Here is a 15,475-nt window from a genome sequence, read left to right on the forward strand (position 1 = left end):
TCTAATCTACTACAGATTTTCTGGAAATTATAACAAGAAAGTGAAAATCTGAAAATCTGTGAGTTACAAATTATTTCATAAAAGTAATCACTCAGCTTCTTTGAATGTGGAGTTCTCTCTTTTATCTACCTGACTGCTGTCTATCTTCCCACCCACATAGCTTCATACCATCTCATCTTTTTATGTCCCAAACTCAGAGACCAAATGCCAATGAAGGCTTTATTTTTGGGATGGTTAGGACTAATGGACCCCAGTTAAGCTAAGTCAAGATCTGAATAGAATAGTTTACATTTTCAGTTATAGGACTCACAAACTATACCCCAAACTTCGGGAGCTGGTGCTTATAAAAAGAAAGAAACTGGTTTTGTATAACACAACCCTCATGAATTCTTGAAAACTCTGAAGGAGACATTCTACTCATGGTTGGTTCCTGATGTCCTTCGTCATAATAGAAACTGACAAGCAGACACCCAAGAGTACAACTCCCTGTGAAAGACCACGGAAGAAATCCTGGGCTGTTATTAATGCTATCTTCAGGGGAAAAGGTAAAAACCGTCATTAGATTACATTTCATTTTGACTCCTTAGATATCCTACAGGAAAATGTATACATTCCCGCCTTCTTGGGATCTTCTAAATTCATACTATGTAAGCCAAATGTTTCTCACATTCGTGAGAGGGACTCAACACCAAGAACGAAAACAGTACACATATTTACCCATGCTTCTCACCTCAGGCTCTGGAAATGGACATTTCATCCCCCAACAATGGGGAAGGCCTCCCTCTTAAAGCCTCTGTGACTGCATTTTAATTTAACGTATTGAATTACAATTTCATTAATTTTATGTCCTACAGCAAGATATATCTTGGTCATGGCACATAGGACACACCTTTCCTTCCTGTACTTGTCTCAATTTTCCGTATCATCCCCACAGAATCATACATTGTCTTAGGAGTCTGCTTGGCTGCTTCCTTATTAAACCACTTCTGAGGAACTTGTTCCTTTGATAGGTCAGATATAGTTGATGTACAATGAAAAATACCACATTAGCTATCTTTGCTATATGATCTTTATGTTATTTCATTCATTATGATTATTGCTTTAAAAGCCCTTTAAAATGCTTTCATAAGCTGTAACATTTTAGAAACTGAAAATTTATGAAAATGGACTGCTAGGAATTTTATTAGTCATGCCATAGAGAGATATCTTTAAGAGTGCAGTCTACACTGTCTTTATGCCAAGATGTAAATGATGAGATAAAAAGGAAGAACAAAAAAGAAATATTACAGAGTAGTACCAATAAGGGGAAAAAAGAAAAAGAGAAGAAAAAGAAAAAATACAAGTCTGGGAGTCTTGGGCACAGACCCGCAATAAAAACATACTGTTTGGCAATAATCTCTGTACAAATATGACCTTCTTTAAGAGAGATAATACCAGGCTCCTTTTATATATTGTTTTCCCTTGGCTTCTTATATAAATCATCTTTTAGGTTATTTTAGGGCTGACCTCATAAATGGGCAGGCCCACCTCATAAGAGCAGTTAAATGTCAAGGAACAGCTTAGACTGGAGCAGATATGCTCCGCGCAGGAAACGTTCCACGCTGAAAGCCGGTGGCCCAGAATGATCCCTTGCATTAGAGGTTTACAAACATTATCCTCAAGGCCCCAAATGGATTAGTGATTTATCTTTCTCATAAAACCAACACAACACACAGCATGGAATTACCAAGATAAAGGATGACCCAAGGGAGTAGCCTCCAGAACCTACCCTTTGTATCCATTAGAACCCCCACCTCTACCCCATGGGCTTCTGCTTCCACAGGTGCGTGGCAAGGCTCCACTCTCACCAATGAGGCCCTGAGCCACTCTGATAAAGAAGAGACGCCAGGTGCCCCTCCCCTGTTTCTACTTTCAGCACCTTTGGAGAGCGCTTTCATTCGCTGGAGTATCAGAACCTGAGTGGACCGGTCCATGGAGCTATCCCCCAACTTCACGTGGTAAGGCTAGCTGCAAGGACCCTGTTTGAACTGTATTCGCCATGAAAACTCTGCTACAGTGCTGATAAATATTTGCATTAATTGTCAAACCATAAGAAACTGCTTAAATTCTTTCTCTTGTACAAAAAAATATATTTAACCTTGGACATGCACCTAATGACTTTAAGAGCAGAGACCATCTGGAATTAGAATTTTTGCTGGAATTTCTTTTATAACCATTTTTTTTTTAAATAAAGACGAACTGTAACGCCCCCAGTTACCTTGGAAACTCGGTTGGCAACTTCTCTGCCCACTGTCAGGCCCTGGACGAAGGTGCGAGCCGCAATGAAAGCACGCGTGACCTGGATCTTGAGTTTCCGTGGCACATCTCCAAAGGGCTTCAGCTGGTCGGTATACTTGCTCACGCATTCCAGGTAGTCCTCGCTGAAGTGATATTGGGGGTTTATCAGCTGGAACATCCGCTCCAGGAGCCGAGCCCAGAAGTCATTGAGCATCTCTTCCAGGTTGACGTTACCCCCTGTGTAGTATCTTTTCAGCTCAGTGAAGAGGTCCTGAAATACCTCCGAATTCTGCATGTACAGCATGCCGTAGGTCCGGACAAACATGTCATTTAGGGACTTCTCTGCATTCTCCAGCAGCTCCCGGAAAAATTCTAGACAGCAAATAAGAAAGCAATCATACATGAATAATCCATGGAAAACACAATATGACTATTTACCTTAACAACTTACTGTTTTCTGTTCTTTTCTTGGTGAGGTTGAGACTCGAACCTAGGACCTCACACTCGCAAGAAAAGTTCTCTGCCACTGAGCTACATTCTTGCACAACATAGGCACATTTAATGTGCAGCTATACAGGAAAACAATCCTATGATTAAGTTATTAATGGACTACTAAGGAGCAATGAGATTCTGTTTAGAACTGTTATTTTTTAGTACTCAACAAAATCAGAAGGCCCCATGATTTCGGTTCCAAACATATCAGTTAATTTTAGATGAGCAATTGATACCTTTCTAATAATGGCTCAATTATTCTTCCAAGTATTATTAAATTTTAGAACATATAATGACTTGACAGAAGTTCATCAAAATAGACTGCAGATATAATGGGCAAAGGTTCATCATTAATGTAACAATAAATGCATACCGATAAACACATTTCCTCTGCTTATTTACAAATGGGTGGCAGCATAGGTTGTAATTCACTTAAATTGCTTATATTGGGAAAAGGTGTGTTAAAATTAATGCAATATTTTTCGCTCTCTCAAATTCCCTTCAACAACCAACTAACATTGTCATCAAGTCATCAAGCAATCACATCACTGAAAGATAAAGCTATAGAGAAGATAACTAAGAAGACTATATGAATAAGAAAATCATGGGATAGCCTGGATTATCATTATATAAATATAAGCTATCATTTCATAGAATTCAAGCATAATACTGACAGCTGGCCTTTCTGATTTGGAGCATTTTAGGGAAAAAATATTTATCAACAACAGAGTTCTTCCTTCCCACATGTGGGTGGTTCTACATTTCCTGGTGCACTAAGATGGAGACTGAAGCCAGTGGACTCAGGTGGCCTCACTGCTGGTCCTTCCTGCTGGCTGGAGATGCATCAGCACAGACATCATTCTCCAAAGAAGAGCCTGGGAAAATGGTGTCAAGGTTTGCGTCCTATTTTCAGAGTGTTAACTGGTGAGAAAGGGCTGAGAAAAGATCCTTTGATTCTTTGAGTTCCTTCTGTATTTGGAAGCTATGTCCTCCCTTCTAGGTGGAAAACACCCCACCCCCTTTTTGAGCCCTGGGCACTTCTTTCCCACACACAAGGGAAAGTTGGTAGACTCTCCTTTGCAGGGTCTCTAGAAACTGAATTGGCTTTCCTGAGAATTTGAGCCTGGAACTTCCTTTCAGATTCATATGGAATTAAACATCTTCTAGATAATTAATTTGCTTCCTTACTGATCATAGCTATTTTATGCTGTTTTCAAACAAGGCCAAAGCAACAGAGTTTATGGAAAACTCTGTTGAATTGTCTTTCTTGGAGACAGAATACTTTTCTATTTTTGTATTGCTATTTTTATTTTAATAAAAACTTACTATGTAAAAAATCTGCACAAATGGGAAACTAGTTCCAGCCTACAGACATTAGCCAAACCTAATAACAATAGGAATTTTCCCAGTTTAAAGATTTTTAATAAAGAATTAAATATTTGCACAAAATTTGTAACATATTTTCCCATAGTTTTTATTTCTGTACATTACTTCTCTTGAATAGAGAAACTCTGTTCACAGATGTGTCAAAATTTAAGACTTTATATAGTCTCCACGACTAATAGAATCTGTGCAATTTTTCTTCAAACCAGAAAATATATTTTTATATTCCCTAAAAGTAAAACTACTTTATACATTATTAAACCTTTGTGACTAGGAAGAATATGGAAGTGTTAATATTCCTGATTTGATTGGGACATATTAGATGTATGTATAAAATATATCACACCCACATATATAATGGTGTGTTAATAAAAAATTTAAAGTGTTTAAGGCTAAGGAAATAGAAACTGCTCTGATTTAATGATTATACTCTATAAAGAGGTATCAAATTATCACAGTACCGATAAATTTCTACAATTGAAATCTTAGCTAAGAAAATGTAAGTTGAAAGATACAAACATTTTAACCTGCAGGATACAGTAAAGCGAGTGATTACTGAGGCAGATGACTGTGAACATGGCATGTCAGCTTGACTTACGACTTTATGAGATCAAGTGCCTACAAAAACCTTTACATAAATAGCAGCTAGTTGGCCCTAAAATGGAGCAATAATGCTATTAATATTTAATGTCCAAGTATAAAAATATCTTAAGTAAAACCTTTAATCTTAGTACCAAGAAAAAAGGGAACTTGGGTGTGCTGACCCAGGAGGAGGGTGACAGGTGTTAGAGATTGTGAAAGAAGGTAGAAAAAAATGTGAAAATCACTGAATGGAAAAACACGATTAGAGACTGGAAAGTACCTTCTAATCATGAGCTCTGAACAGCCTGTTTATTCATCTTGTTTTTGAGGTCAATTATCCCATTGGACACTGGAATTAAAACTTAATTTATTGTACACAGAGTAAGCCTTCTGCAAAGACTAGTTAGTAATCAAGAGTGTGGTGTAGATTTACAGAGGAGAGAAACATTACATTAGATAGATGACAGACGGTCACACAAATAGATAATGTTTGACTATCCTACGTTACCTCTATCTTCACCAATGATAGCAAAGTATTTATCTTCAGAGATGAAACTGTATTTTCCTATTACCAACTGATGTCTCTTCTAACAAAGGAATTCTGATATACTGGGCACAATCCCATTTTAATGGTGAATGGCTAGAAAAGATGGCCTGTTTTCTCCATCTTATTCTTTCTTTTGTCTAAATTAGTACTCTTGGTTGAGTATAGAGAATAAGATATTATAATTAATCCATCTGCCCCAAGAAACATTCTATTAGACCGAGCATTGTGGTGTGTCTCAGCATTTGAGAAGTGTAGGAAAAAATATCAGGAGTTCAAGGCAAGTCTGGGCTACTAAATAATATGCTTATCAAACAAAATAAAAATAGAAACAGAGGGAAGAGAACAGTCATTAAATAATATGGTAATGTTTTGTCCAAGGGTGTGTAAAGTTTGCTAGTAAGGAAGCAAAACTAATGCCTGCCAACACAGCATGCACACCTCATGATCTCTAGGCCTATGGATGTCTGCCTTTTGAAGGGTGACTCTTTGAACTAGGGAACTAGATGCTTGGGTGATACTTCTTTCTCAAGAAACCAAAAGGAACTGAGATTTAGAAGACAATTATCTCATCCATTTTGCTGATGAAATATCATGCCCTAACATATCCAAGAGAATAAATTCAGAAGAAATCAAAGAAAAGGCAATCTCAGTGTAACCCTTTTGTTTAATAGGAAAGGGCAAGGTTCACATCTGAGAAAGCCTTCAGTCAACAAAATTCTCATCTATGCGATACAGCTTGGCTGAACAAAATGCCATTTGATTTTCTCTTTTCTTTCCTAATCACAAAATGTACATCAAAGGTAGCTGCTCAGGGTTCAGGGAGGCTTCAGGGGTGCAGGAAAGAACTGTCCCAGGCAGCAGTAGCCTTGGGAAGATTCTCTTCATCTAGAGCAGATATTTCTGTGCAAACATCTGCTAGCTGCAGGGCAGGCTGCCATGTCAGAGAACCATTGTGTAGATAACAACTACCACATTTCCAAATGCAAGGGTATAAAATGCTGACCACTGCTTGAGAGGCCTCATCGGGGGCAAACCATCCACTCCAGGTGCCAAGGGATGCCCAAAGTACAGCTCAGAAAAGTTTCAAAAGATGCATCCTCGTGAATGACTGAAGGGAAGGTCCCATGCAGGGCCAAAGAGATTAAAGTGGAGGAGGAAAAGTAGCCTGAGGCATCCTGAAAACTTACAAAGTGTAGGACACAGCAAAATTTTCTCCCATCAAGCCAGGAAGGTCACGCTAATCTCAGGACTGAAGATAAGCGTAGCCTGTGTAAGGCAGTGTGGAGTTAAGGCAGGCGGGATAGAGCACACTATGACATCACTTCCTTTCTACTTTTGTCTTTCATTCTGTGGTCATGCTTTTATTTGTTTAGTTTTGAGTTTATGAGATTGGATCACAGTGCTGCTTAGCCTCAAACTGCCAATAGTTTTTACTTGGCACCTTGGGTGCTAGATTACTAGTGTGTACCTTTAAACCTGATTCCTTATAGTTATGGAAAGCTTGTGCAATGGGGATGATTCAGGGCCAGCAAGATGATTCACCAGGTATAGGAACCTGGGGCACTAAGCCTGATGACTTGACCTTGATCTCCAGGATCAACCTAGTGGAAGGAGACATGTGCCTTGATATACACACATATGCAATCCTATACACACACATGCATGCACCACACAAATACACACACACACACACACACAGAACATAATAAAGGGTAAAGGAATATTTTTGGATGATGGCATAAACTTACAAAATTTTATCACTGAAAGAGTGGATACTGTGTGGTTCCTGACAGTTGCAGCTGCCAAGATTCCAGACAGATTCCAGGTGTGCAGACAGATTCTCACCCTGTACTTTCTCCTTAATTTCATTTTTTCCATTCCCTCCCCCTAACATCAGGATAAGTCAGACTTCAGCTATGAAATGGTTTGGATGAGGAACATCCTTGAGGACAGAATGTTTCTGGAAGTGATGACCAATAAAGGGTGGGATTCACAGTCACACTACACAGTCTTCACCTACTTTTTCCACGGCTTTTTCAACTATAACTAAATAGAAATAATGTCCTTCCTTACTTCACAGCTGTCTGGCAGCTTTCAGCACATTTCTTTTTTTTTTCAAAAAAAAAAAAACACCTCATTTTTTACACTATACCCTGATATTTCCATCAGGAAAATGTTGATTTAATTGGTTGCATTAATGTAGGAAAACCCATAATGCCATTTATTTTCATCTGTGGTCTACAAACAAACAAACAGACAAACAAACAATAACCACCATTCTGAAATGCCCAGTGGTCTTCTGCTGTCCAGGGCTGTGATCTTGTAAGCAAGTAAAGGCACAGATTGGTGTTACCTCCGACTTGAAGATGGCATGGGGTCACCCATGGCATCGCATTTCCCAGTCAGATTCTGCTCTGCTACTGCAGGTGTCTCGGGGGCAGCAGTGTTCAATCAATTTTTCTCTGGGCACCATAGGATGTAGTTAGCATTCTGGCCTTCTACCTACTACATGCCAGCAGCATGGCCTTCACTCAGAATGACAAGAAGAATGGCTACAGCACCTTCTGGGGGGCACAATCACTCTGCCCAGCTGACCACTCCAGCTTGGGCAGAGCACAGTTCCAGACATTGTCATCCTCAAGGCTTTCTTGCTTCAATCATGAGGCACATTTTAAATGAAAGGAAACATAATAGAGGTTATTTTCAGACTAAGAGCCCTAGAGGCCAATGTTTCATTTCTGTGTAAGGTGCCTGTTATGTAGAATCTCAAATAGAGATGAAAGTACATGAATGGATGTAGATAGAAAACTTATATCTCAGTGAAATACAACCTGGATCCAAGTTCTCTCTGTGTGTGTGTATGTGTGTGTGTGTGTGTGTTTGAGAGAGAGAGAGAGAGAGAGAGAGAGAGAGAGAGAGAGAGAGAGAGAGAGAGAGAGAGAGAGAGAGAGAGAGGGAGGGAGGGAGAGAGTATTGTGTGTGATATTGGTTATCAATACAGTCATGACTACATGATCACACCTTGACGTCTTCCAAATGCCTGCCAAAATCCCTAAGGCATTGTTTGCCTGCCCACGTGTGAACAGTCCCAGTATGCTGCCTTGGTGTGGACTCCCAAACTGCTCTACAGCCTCATGTGTGACAGTCTGGCCCAGAGAGAATCTCTTCCATTCTATGGAAAATGTCCTGTACTGAGAAAACTCACTTTGGAGTTCTGATTTCATATTGGTGTTTTAAATAAATATGAGCCTGTCACAGTTAATTCTTAACAAGAAATTTAGAAAGACAAGCATGTGAGAGAAAAGAAGGAATATCTATTTTGAATTGATAGTCTGCCAAATCATCTCAGAGATTTTTCTTAAATATCAATCATATTTTATATAAGATGTAGACCTTCAGAATTAATTTTCAAAATTATGGGGTTGAAATTATAAAGAAGAGAGAAATAAGAATATATAATTATTGAGAGAAAATGTTATATGAATATCAATTTATTGCTGATCTGCTACTCCTGTATCTCCTAACTCACATTTCCTATTACTCTGTATATGTTTATTCCTATGTATTCATAAACTATATTAATTATAACAAAGATCATACCCTAGATCTATCTGGGACTCAAGAGGGGCCTAGTTGATTTCAAAGTGACAGAATACAGTATCAGACACCTCTGTTTGAAGGATTATTATGACCACATTTCTGTCCCTTAAGTGAATACCAACCTACTTCTCGCAGGACACTCTTTAAAACCAAAACAATATAGAAAAATACATGTATTTACCTTCTATATCTCTCTGTTACAAGTTAATAGAAAAATAAACATATCAAAATTTAACTTAAGATTGAAAAATGGCTTGGGTCAGTAAATGAGAAATATCATACGACACAGGGCCTGGGAAGCGGCTTGACCTTCAGCAGGTATATATGTGGGCCCTTACGTTTGTTGCATACACCTTGTGTACATCAGACATGCGCTTTCACATCCCTGAGAGAGTGGACGCAACCATAAGCAAATTCAAGTAGCAAGATGTGTTTGAAAGCTGTGGAATCATTACAAAATGATTCATGGTTGTGTGATTTCTGCCTCTAATATTAATTAGTGCATATAGGCACTTGGGACTGGGTATCATGCTCTAATCACTAGGCTTCTATTTTCCTCAAAAAGATTGTATCAATAAGAGCAGAGAATAAACTGTAAAACATAAGATTTTTGCTATGGTACAAAACAGTGACTGGGATAACAATGGATGATAGACTATCTAAGCAAAACGTGTCTTACTTTATGATAGATGTGAACATACATCATTTCATAACAGTGCACACATATTATCAATAAGACACTCAGAGGGTACATTTGCATATTCCTTGTAAGTTACATATAAATCATATCTTCAAACTAGAATAATATCACACTTGAGTCCTGTGACACTGTGCTAACATAGCTTAATGTTAGTTTTAACATTTATGTTAGGGAAATGTGATAGCTTTCGATTAATGGTTATATATATATTGTTTGCTCCAACTAAAGAGATTCGCAAGGATGAGGTCCTACCTCTGCTAAGCGTCTCAATGCCAAGACCAAGGCACAGAAGGAAGCAAGGACTCTGTGATCCGAGTTCATCTGTGGTGACATGTGGCTAAACAGCACAAGAAGAATACACATACTTCCGACACCAAACTAAATTTCTAATGACGGATTTTTATGAATAGTTCCTCTGATGACAAATGATGGGAATCACCAGGGCCTTGGGACTTAGGAAGATCATTGTCCTAACTCAGCATCTCCTGAGGGATATTTGGCATTTCCATAAAGGTGGCTGGCTTGACCTTAAATATCCTAAGTCCATGGAGATTTGATGGCCATATTACCCCAGTGCTTACTGAGTCTGGCTAGCAGACTGTGCTTGCCAATACAACTGGAACCCCAGCCAGCTGTTTCCTCAACAGAGCCCTCCTCCCTAGTCTATTTAGTGACTTGAACAAGCAAGCTTGCAAATGTCCTTTAGGCAACACTTTGGCAATTAGTTCAGTTCCCAGTCAGGGACCCAGGAATGAGGAACAGATTCAATGCTTTTCAATGTGTATAAAAGCAAGCAGAAAGCCACAAATTATAAAGGACACACAACAGAGAACTTACACGATATCAAACGTATTTAGCGTCTAGTACATGCCAGAAAACTTTTACTGGTCTCTGGGACAAGGGGTCATAAAGCCTCACTTGAATGTTTGAATTATAAATTAAATTAAATAAACAAATTAAACATTTAAATGAAATAAATTAATTAAACAAAGCCTCTTGTAGCTTTATTTCTTATACTCAGAAAGATGGTTTAACCATGAGTTTCTTGACTTTCAGATGAGTGGTGGGAAAATAGCTTTCTCTCTTGATATTATTCTCATTAGATGTGTTAAAATGTACTTTGACAATCCGAGCTTCATACATCCATTGTTTTAGTCCCCCTTAAAAGTAGGCAAATCCAGAAAAAATTCTTGAATCTTTCAATTTTTAAGAAATTATATGATTTTATTTTAAGGCAAGACAACCTTAAATTTTTCAATATTATCATTTAATAAACCCTACAAAATATTTTAAGGAAATTAAAGTGTCACTGGGATCTAAATGAGGAGATAAACCAAAGAAGAAACAGTTGCTCATTCAATTTTGATGCTAGCTTTTGAAAAACTCTTTTGATTTTTCCACATAAAGATGTCTGTTTTGTGATTTTTTTAAAACTTCTTTTTGTGGTGGTGTTGGAGATTAAATTTAAGGCCTCTGGCATATTCAGCAAGCACACTAACACTCAGCCACACCCACCAAAATTTCCACACTGTGAGATTCCCTTCAGGATAACTAATGGAAAGAAGAATGTAAACTAGACTTCAACACCTTGCAAAAACTGTCAAATGCCCTAAAACACAAAACAGCTTTCTCTATAATTCGATAATTATTTTCATAAAATTGTAAACACATCAGCCATTAAAATCCCTAAATGCATAATTCAAAATTGCTCTCTATATTAATCTACAAGATTACTTGTTTGTCTTTCTTCCAGTGTCTGCTGAGAATTCCTACAAATTAGATGTTAGTGGAGACATTATAGGTCTGAAGAAATACTGCATTTCAATAAATTAATTTTCAAAAATATAATAAAACATTGAACAATAGTACACTAGTACACTAATTTATTATTAAGAACATCCATTAATGCGCAACTAATATTGTAATAATGTATACTTAATGCATTATTCAGGTCAACTTAACTCTGCCATTTTATATTTTCTGAATTTATCTAATCGGCTACTTTCCCATGAAGACATTTTTAATGATAAATCATCACTTTATAACCATAAGTGTTCATTAAAAATAGTCAATACCATGCACCAAAGTCACTCAATTTATTACTATTAATGTAAAGTCAGCAGGAGAGATTTAATGGCAGAAGATTTTTCATAATCAAGTGTATAATGCAGCATTTCCCAGAAAGTAGTAATACAGGATCATCTGACAAGGGCAGATTTGGGATACCAAAGTGGGAAACTGTTTACTAGAATTCAGATTTTGGAAGGTGAAACTTTTTCCATATTCACTGAGCTGTCCCACAGTGGAGGGATAAGTGCTTCTATCTAGGTAGCTTATTTTTCCCAAAGACATCTTTAAAGTAAGCAAGACTGATTAGGGCCTCTGTGTTCTCAAGGTGGTCTAGACAAACTCTTAATTCCCACAATCATGAATTAAGTTTGAAATCTGCTGACAGCTTTTGCCAACAGCAAACAACTGTTCTGAGCCTTAGACAGTACTTCTCATCCCTCTGGACACTGCAGGGAACCAGAAGACACATTCACAGTTCATTTGCATCATTATAGTCTGGGAGCTTTGTTCCATGAATATCCCTTAGGTCTTGCTCAGGAGTCTGCTTCATTTTTCCCTTAAAGAAGGTATTAATCACAGCTTTGAATGAATCCTTCACACACCTAAAGTGGAACCGTGTTAAAGACAACTTAAATTATTTCCTATTTGTTTTCCTCAACTGAAAGAAGCTCCTATACTTGAAAATGAAGATGGTAGTTATATGTAAAACGATCCATTATGTAGTATTTATTTCAGGGTTCACACACCTACTTCTTTCCACAGTCACCATTCCTAGTTCACCCAACACTGGGAGAAGAAGAACGTCACCATCAAACCATCAAGAGTGAGCCATGGGACATGGAAGCAAAGCCAATGTTCGGGTCAATCCCTGTGACAGGGAATTGGGATTATGGACACAGGGGACTAATGTTGCTTCGTCTATCACCTTTTCCTTCTTATAATTTTCAACTTCTGGTTTTCTTTAAGAACAGTTTTTGACATGTTTGGAGAAGTAGCTCTGGGGTCATGAACACTTGCTCATTTCAGAGGACCCAAATATAGTTCCCAACACCAACATTAGTCAGTTCACAACTGCCTGTAACTCCAGCTCCAAGGAATCTAATACCTTCTCTGCTCTCCACAGCACTCCCACGTATGTGGCATGGACTCAGCAGACACAGACACAAACACAGATACATACTAAGAAATTCTTAAAAAGATAAAAACAATTGGTTATCCAACACCAAATGATCAGCCCTGATAACATATACACAGAAGTAACATTGTATAGATTGAGCAAGTTATATTTATGTACTTAGGAAAAGAACACACACACACATATATATTTATATATAATATGTGTATATATATATATGAATATATAAAATATTAAAGAAAAAGAAGTTGTAAATTTGAAAGTCAATTGGGTAGGGCCAGCTCCTTTGTTCTCCCAAACTTTGATTTTGATCCATGCATGAAGGACATTGAGTAGGCTGAGAAGTGATGGTGAACACACACACAGACACACATACTCACACACACACCAAAAGCAGACCATGGAAGCCTCACTGTACCAGAAGCCCGTGATTTGTTATACCAACCTCTTTTCATTTTCATTTATCTCCTTAGAGCCAGACACAACCCAGAGACAACCCCTCCTTTACTGGTTATCAGATGGCAGGGGAATCCAAGCCCAAGGGAGCAAAGGTACAAGAGGAAGATCAAGAACAGGACTAGACAGTTCCAGAACTAATTAATGGCCAAGGAAGAAGGAGAATCCCCTTCACATTTTCAAATAAATTTAAATAATTTACTTCCTTTATTTTTGAGAATATAATGTAATTGCATCTTTTCCTCCTTTCTTTTCCAGCTTGTACTCATGTATCATAAATACATGAGCAGAACTTGCTTGGCCTGTATAGCGCTGCTTCTCTGTACATTTTCAGAGCTGATCAGTTGGTATCAGATGACCTATTGGTGTTTTCTTCCTCAGGAAGACTCTCTTTTCTCATTTTCTTACTAAGCTGCCTGTACACTGTAGAGAGTTGAGGCCTTATGCTCTTTTGAAAGAAAACATCAAAATCAGATTGGGAATTAAAGGTCTGTGGTAAAGAGCTTATGTAATGTGACAAGCCCTGGGTTACATGGACAACACCAAGGGAAAAGTTAAAAACCAACCAACCAAACAACAACAACAACAAAAAACCAAACATGATATTCATGTTTGTATGATGGCTATTTGCCTTATGAAATCAATTTTATCAAAATAAATGATCCTCTTTAAGAATTAATCTGAACAAAATATATTGAATGCACATATAAAACTGGAAAGATTAAACACATACTAAAGTAAGACTAAGAAGGCAATTAATGAGCTCCCAGGCAGTTCTCCAGAACTGAATATGTGTATCTTATTTTTTTTCACTATGCTTAAGTCAAATTAATTTTAATCTAGTTATCTCAAAATATGAATGTATTTTATTGTATATTTCAATTTCTGGGATGTATAGATTATAAACAAAAACTATCAAAAAAGAAATTTAGCTGAAAATTTAAAACAATCTACTTGAGTTTTTTATTCCCTTTAGTAGATATTTTGCTTGCTATTATTTAACCCCAGCTTATGAAGTATAGAGTAACATGATATCATTTTAATCCTTCTTTATTGTGTGTTATGAAAAGAACCAAGAACTAGCAGCATGTTTTTCAAGAAGAAATCGTAATCTGTGTGAAGAAATAAGAAATCTCTGTTTGGGGAGAAATTATTTTAAAAGCCTTGCAAACTTTCCTTTGAAAGGCAGTCTGTTGCTTTGGTTGTTTTGATTTAAATACCCTAACAGGCAGGACAGGCAAGCTGCGCTGGTCATGTGACCCCCTCCATGCCCACTGCCTTCACTTTGGGCTTGCAGATGGGAAATCTTCCTCTCCAGCCCCAGACCACATGCAGTTATCATCCAGAGCAGGCATCTCCTCACACTCCACGCTTGCTCTGGCGGATAGAATACTAACCTTTCACGAGATTAGAGGCACAACGTGCTCCAGAGATAATAACATTCCAATAGGTTTATTTTGAAGGGCAACCCAATCCTGCTTTTGATCATGGATCAGTTGCCAGATCATTTGCCAAAGCAGATTTTGTCTCTTCTCAAGTTGGGTTCTGGTTCAGCGTGCCAAAGACGTGAACTTACACGGAGCCCAGAGCGTGCCATTCCAAAGTAACAGTGCGGGAGGTGATTTCAGTAGGTGACACAAAATCTCTACTGGACAATATTTTAAACTTATCCTGATATGCTCAACAGGTAAATCTGCCTGATTGTGCTGAAGATATGCAGGAGTTAGTATAATTATGTGTGTTGGGATCCATAAATATACATCTTAAGAGTATTAAGAAATTTTAAACTCAAATATAGTAAAAGACACCTATAATGACAGCCTGAAGAGGGGAGGAAGAACATGCAATTAAGGCTAGCCTATGCACCATAAAAAGACCCTCTTTTGAAACAAACTGCAAACCTATATAAATAAATAAATGAGACTTTTGTTTGAAATTAATGACTACCGAAAATCAAAGTCAGGAGTTAAGACATGCTTTTAAGATTACTTTGTTGATGTTCTTAAAATTGTTTTAGAAATATGTCAAAGCATATTAATGACAAGTCAAAGTAAGTACTACATAAGGGCGAAGGACCCAGACAAAAATTTACTTTAAGATTTTTTTCTCAGTAAGACACAACACATTTCTCCTGTCATTATTTCAAACTTGTTTTATTGCCACTAATAAGCATTTACACATGGCTCAATTTAGATATACATGTGTATCTGTGTATATACACATACATACACAC

The 15,475-nt window shown here is 37.6% G+C and overlaps 1 protein-coding gene across 1 annotated transcript in view; it reads right to left on the minus strand.

Annotated features, from left to right (window-relative positions):
• Gpc6 (glypican 6) overlaps positions 1-15,475 on the minus strand; it is a 1,031,356-nt gene that overhangs the window by 513,012 nt on the left and 502,869 nt on the right. The window contains exon 3 of the mRNA XM_038310301.1: positions 2,258-2,649. Coding sequence (XP_038166229.1) covers positions 2,258-2,649 — 392 coding nt within the window. The remainder of the gene's footprint in view (positions 1-2,257; positions 2,650-15,475) is intronic.

The sequence above is a fragment of the Arvicola amphibius genome, chromosome 13, assembly GCF_903992535.2.
Source record: "Arvicola amphibius chromosome 13, mArvAmp1.2, whole genome shotgun sequence".
Classification (NCBI taxonomy): domain Eukaryota; kingdom Metazoa; phylum Chordata; class Mammalia; order Rodentia; family Cricetidae; genus Arvicola; species Arvicola amphibius.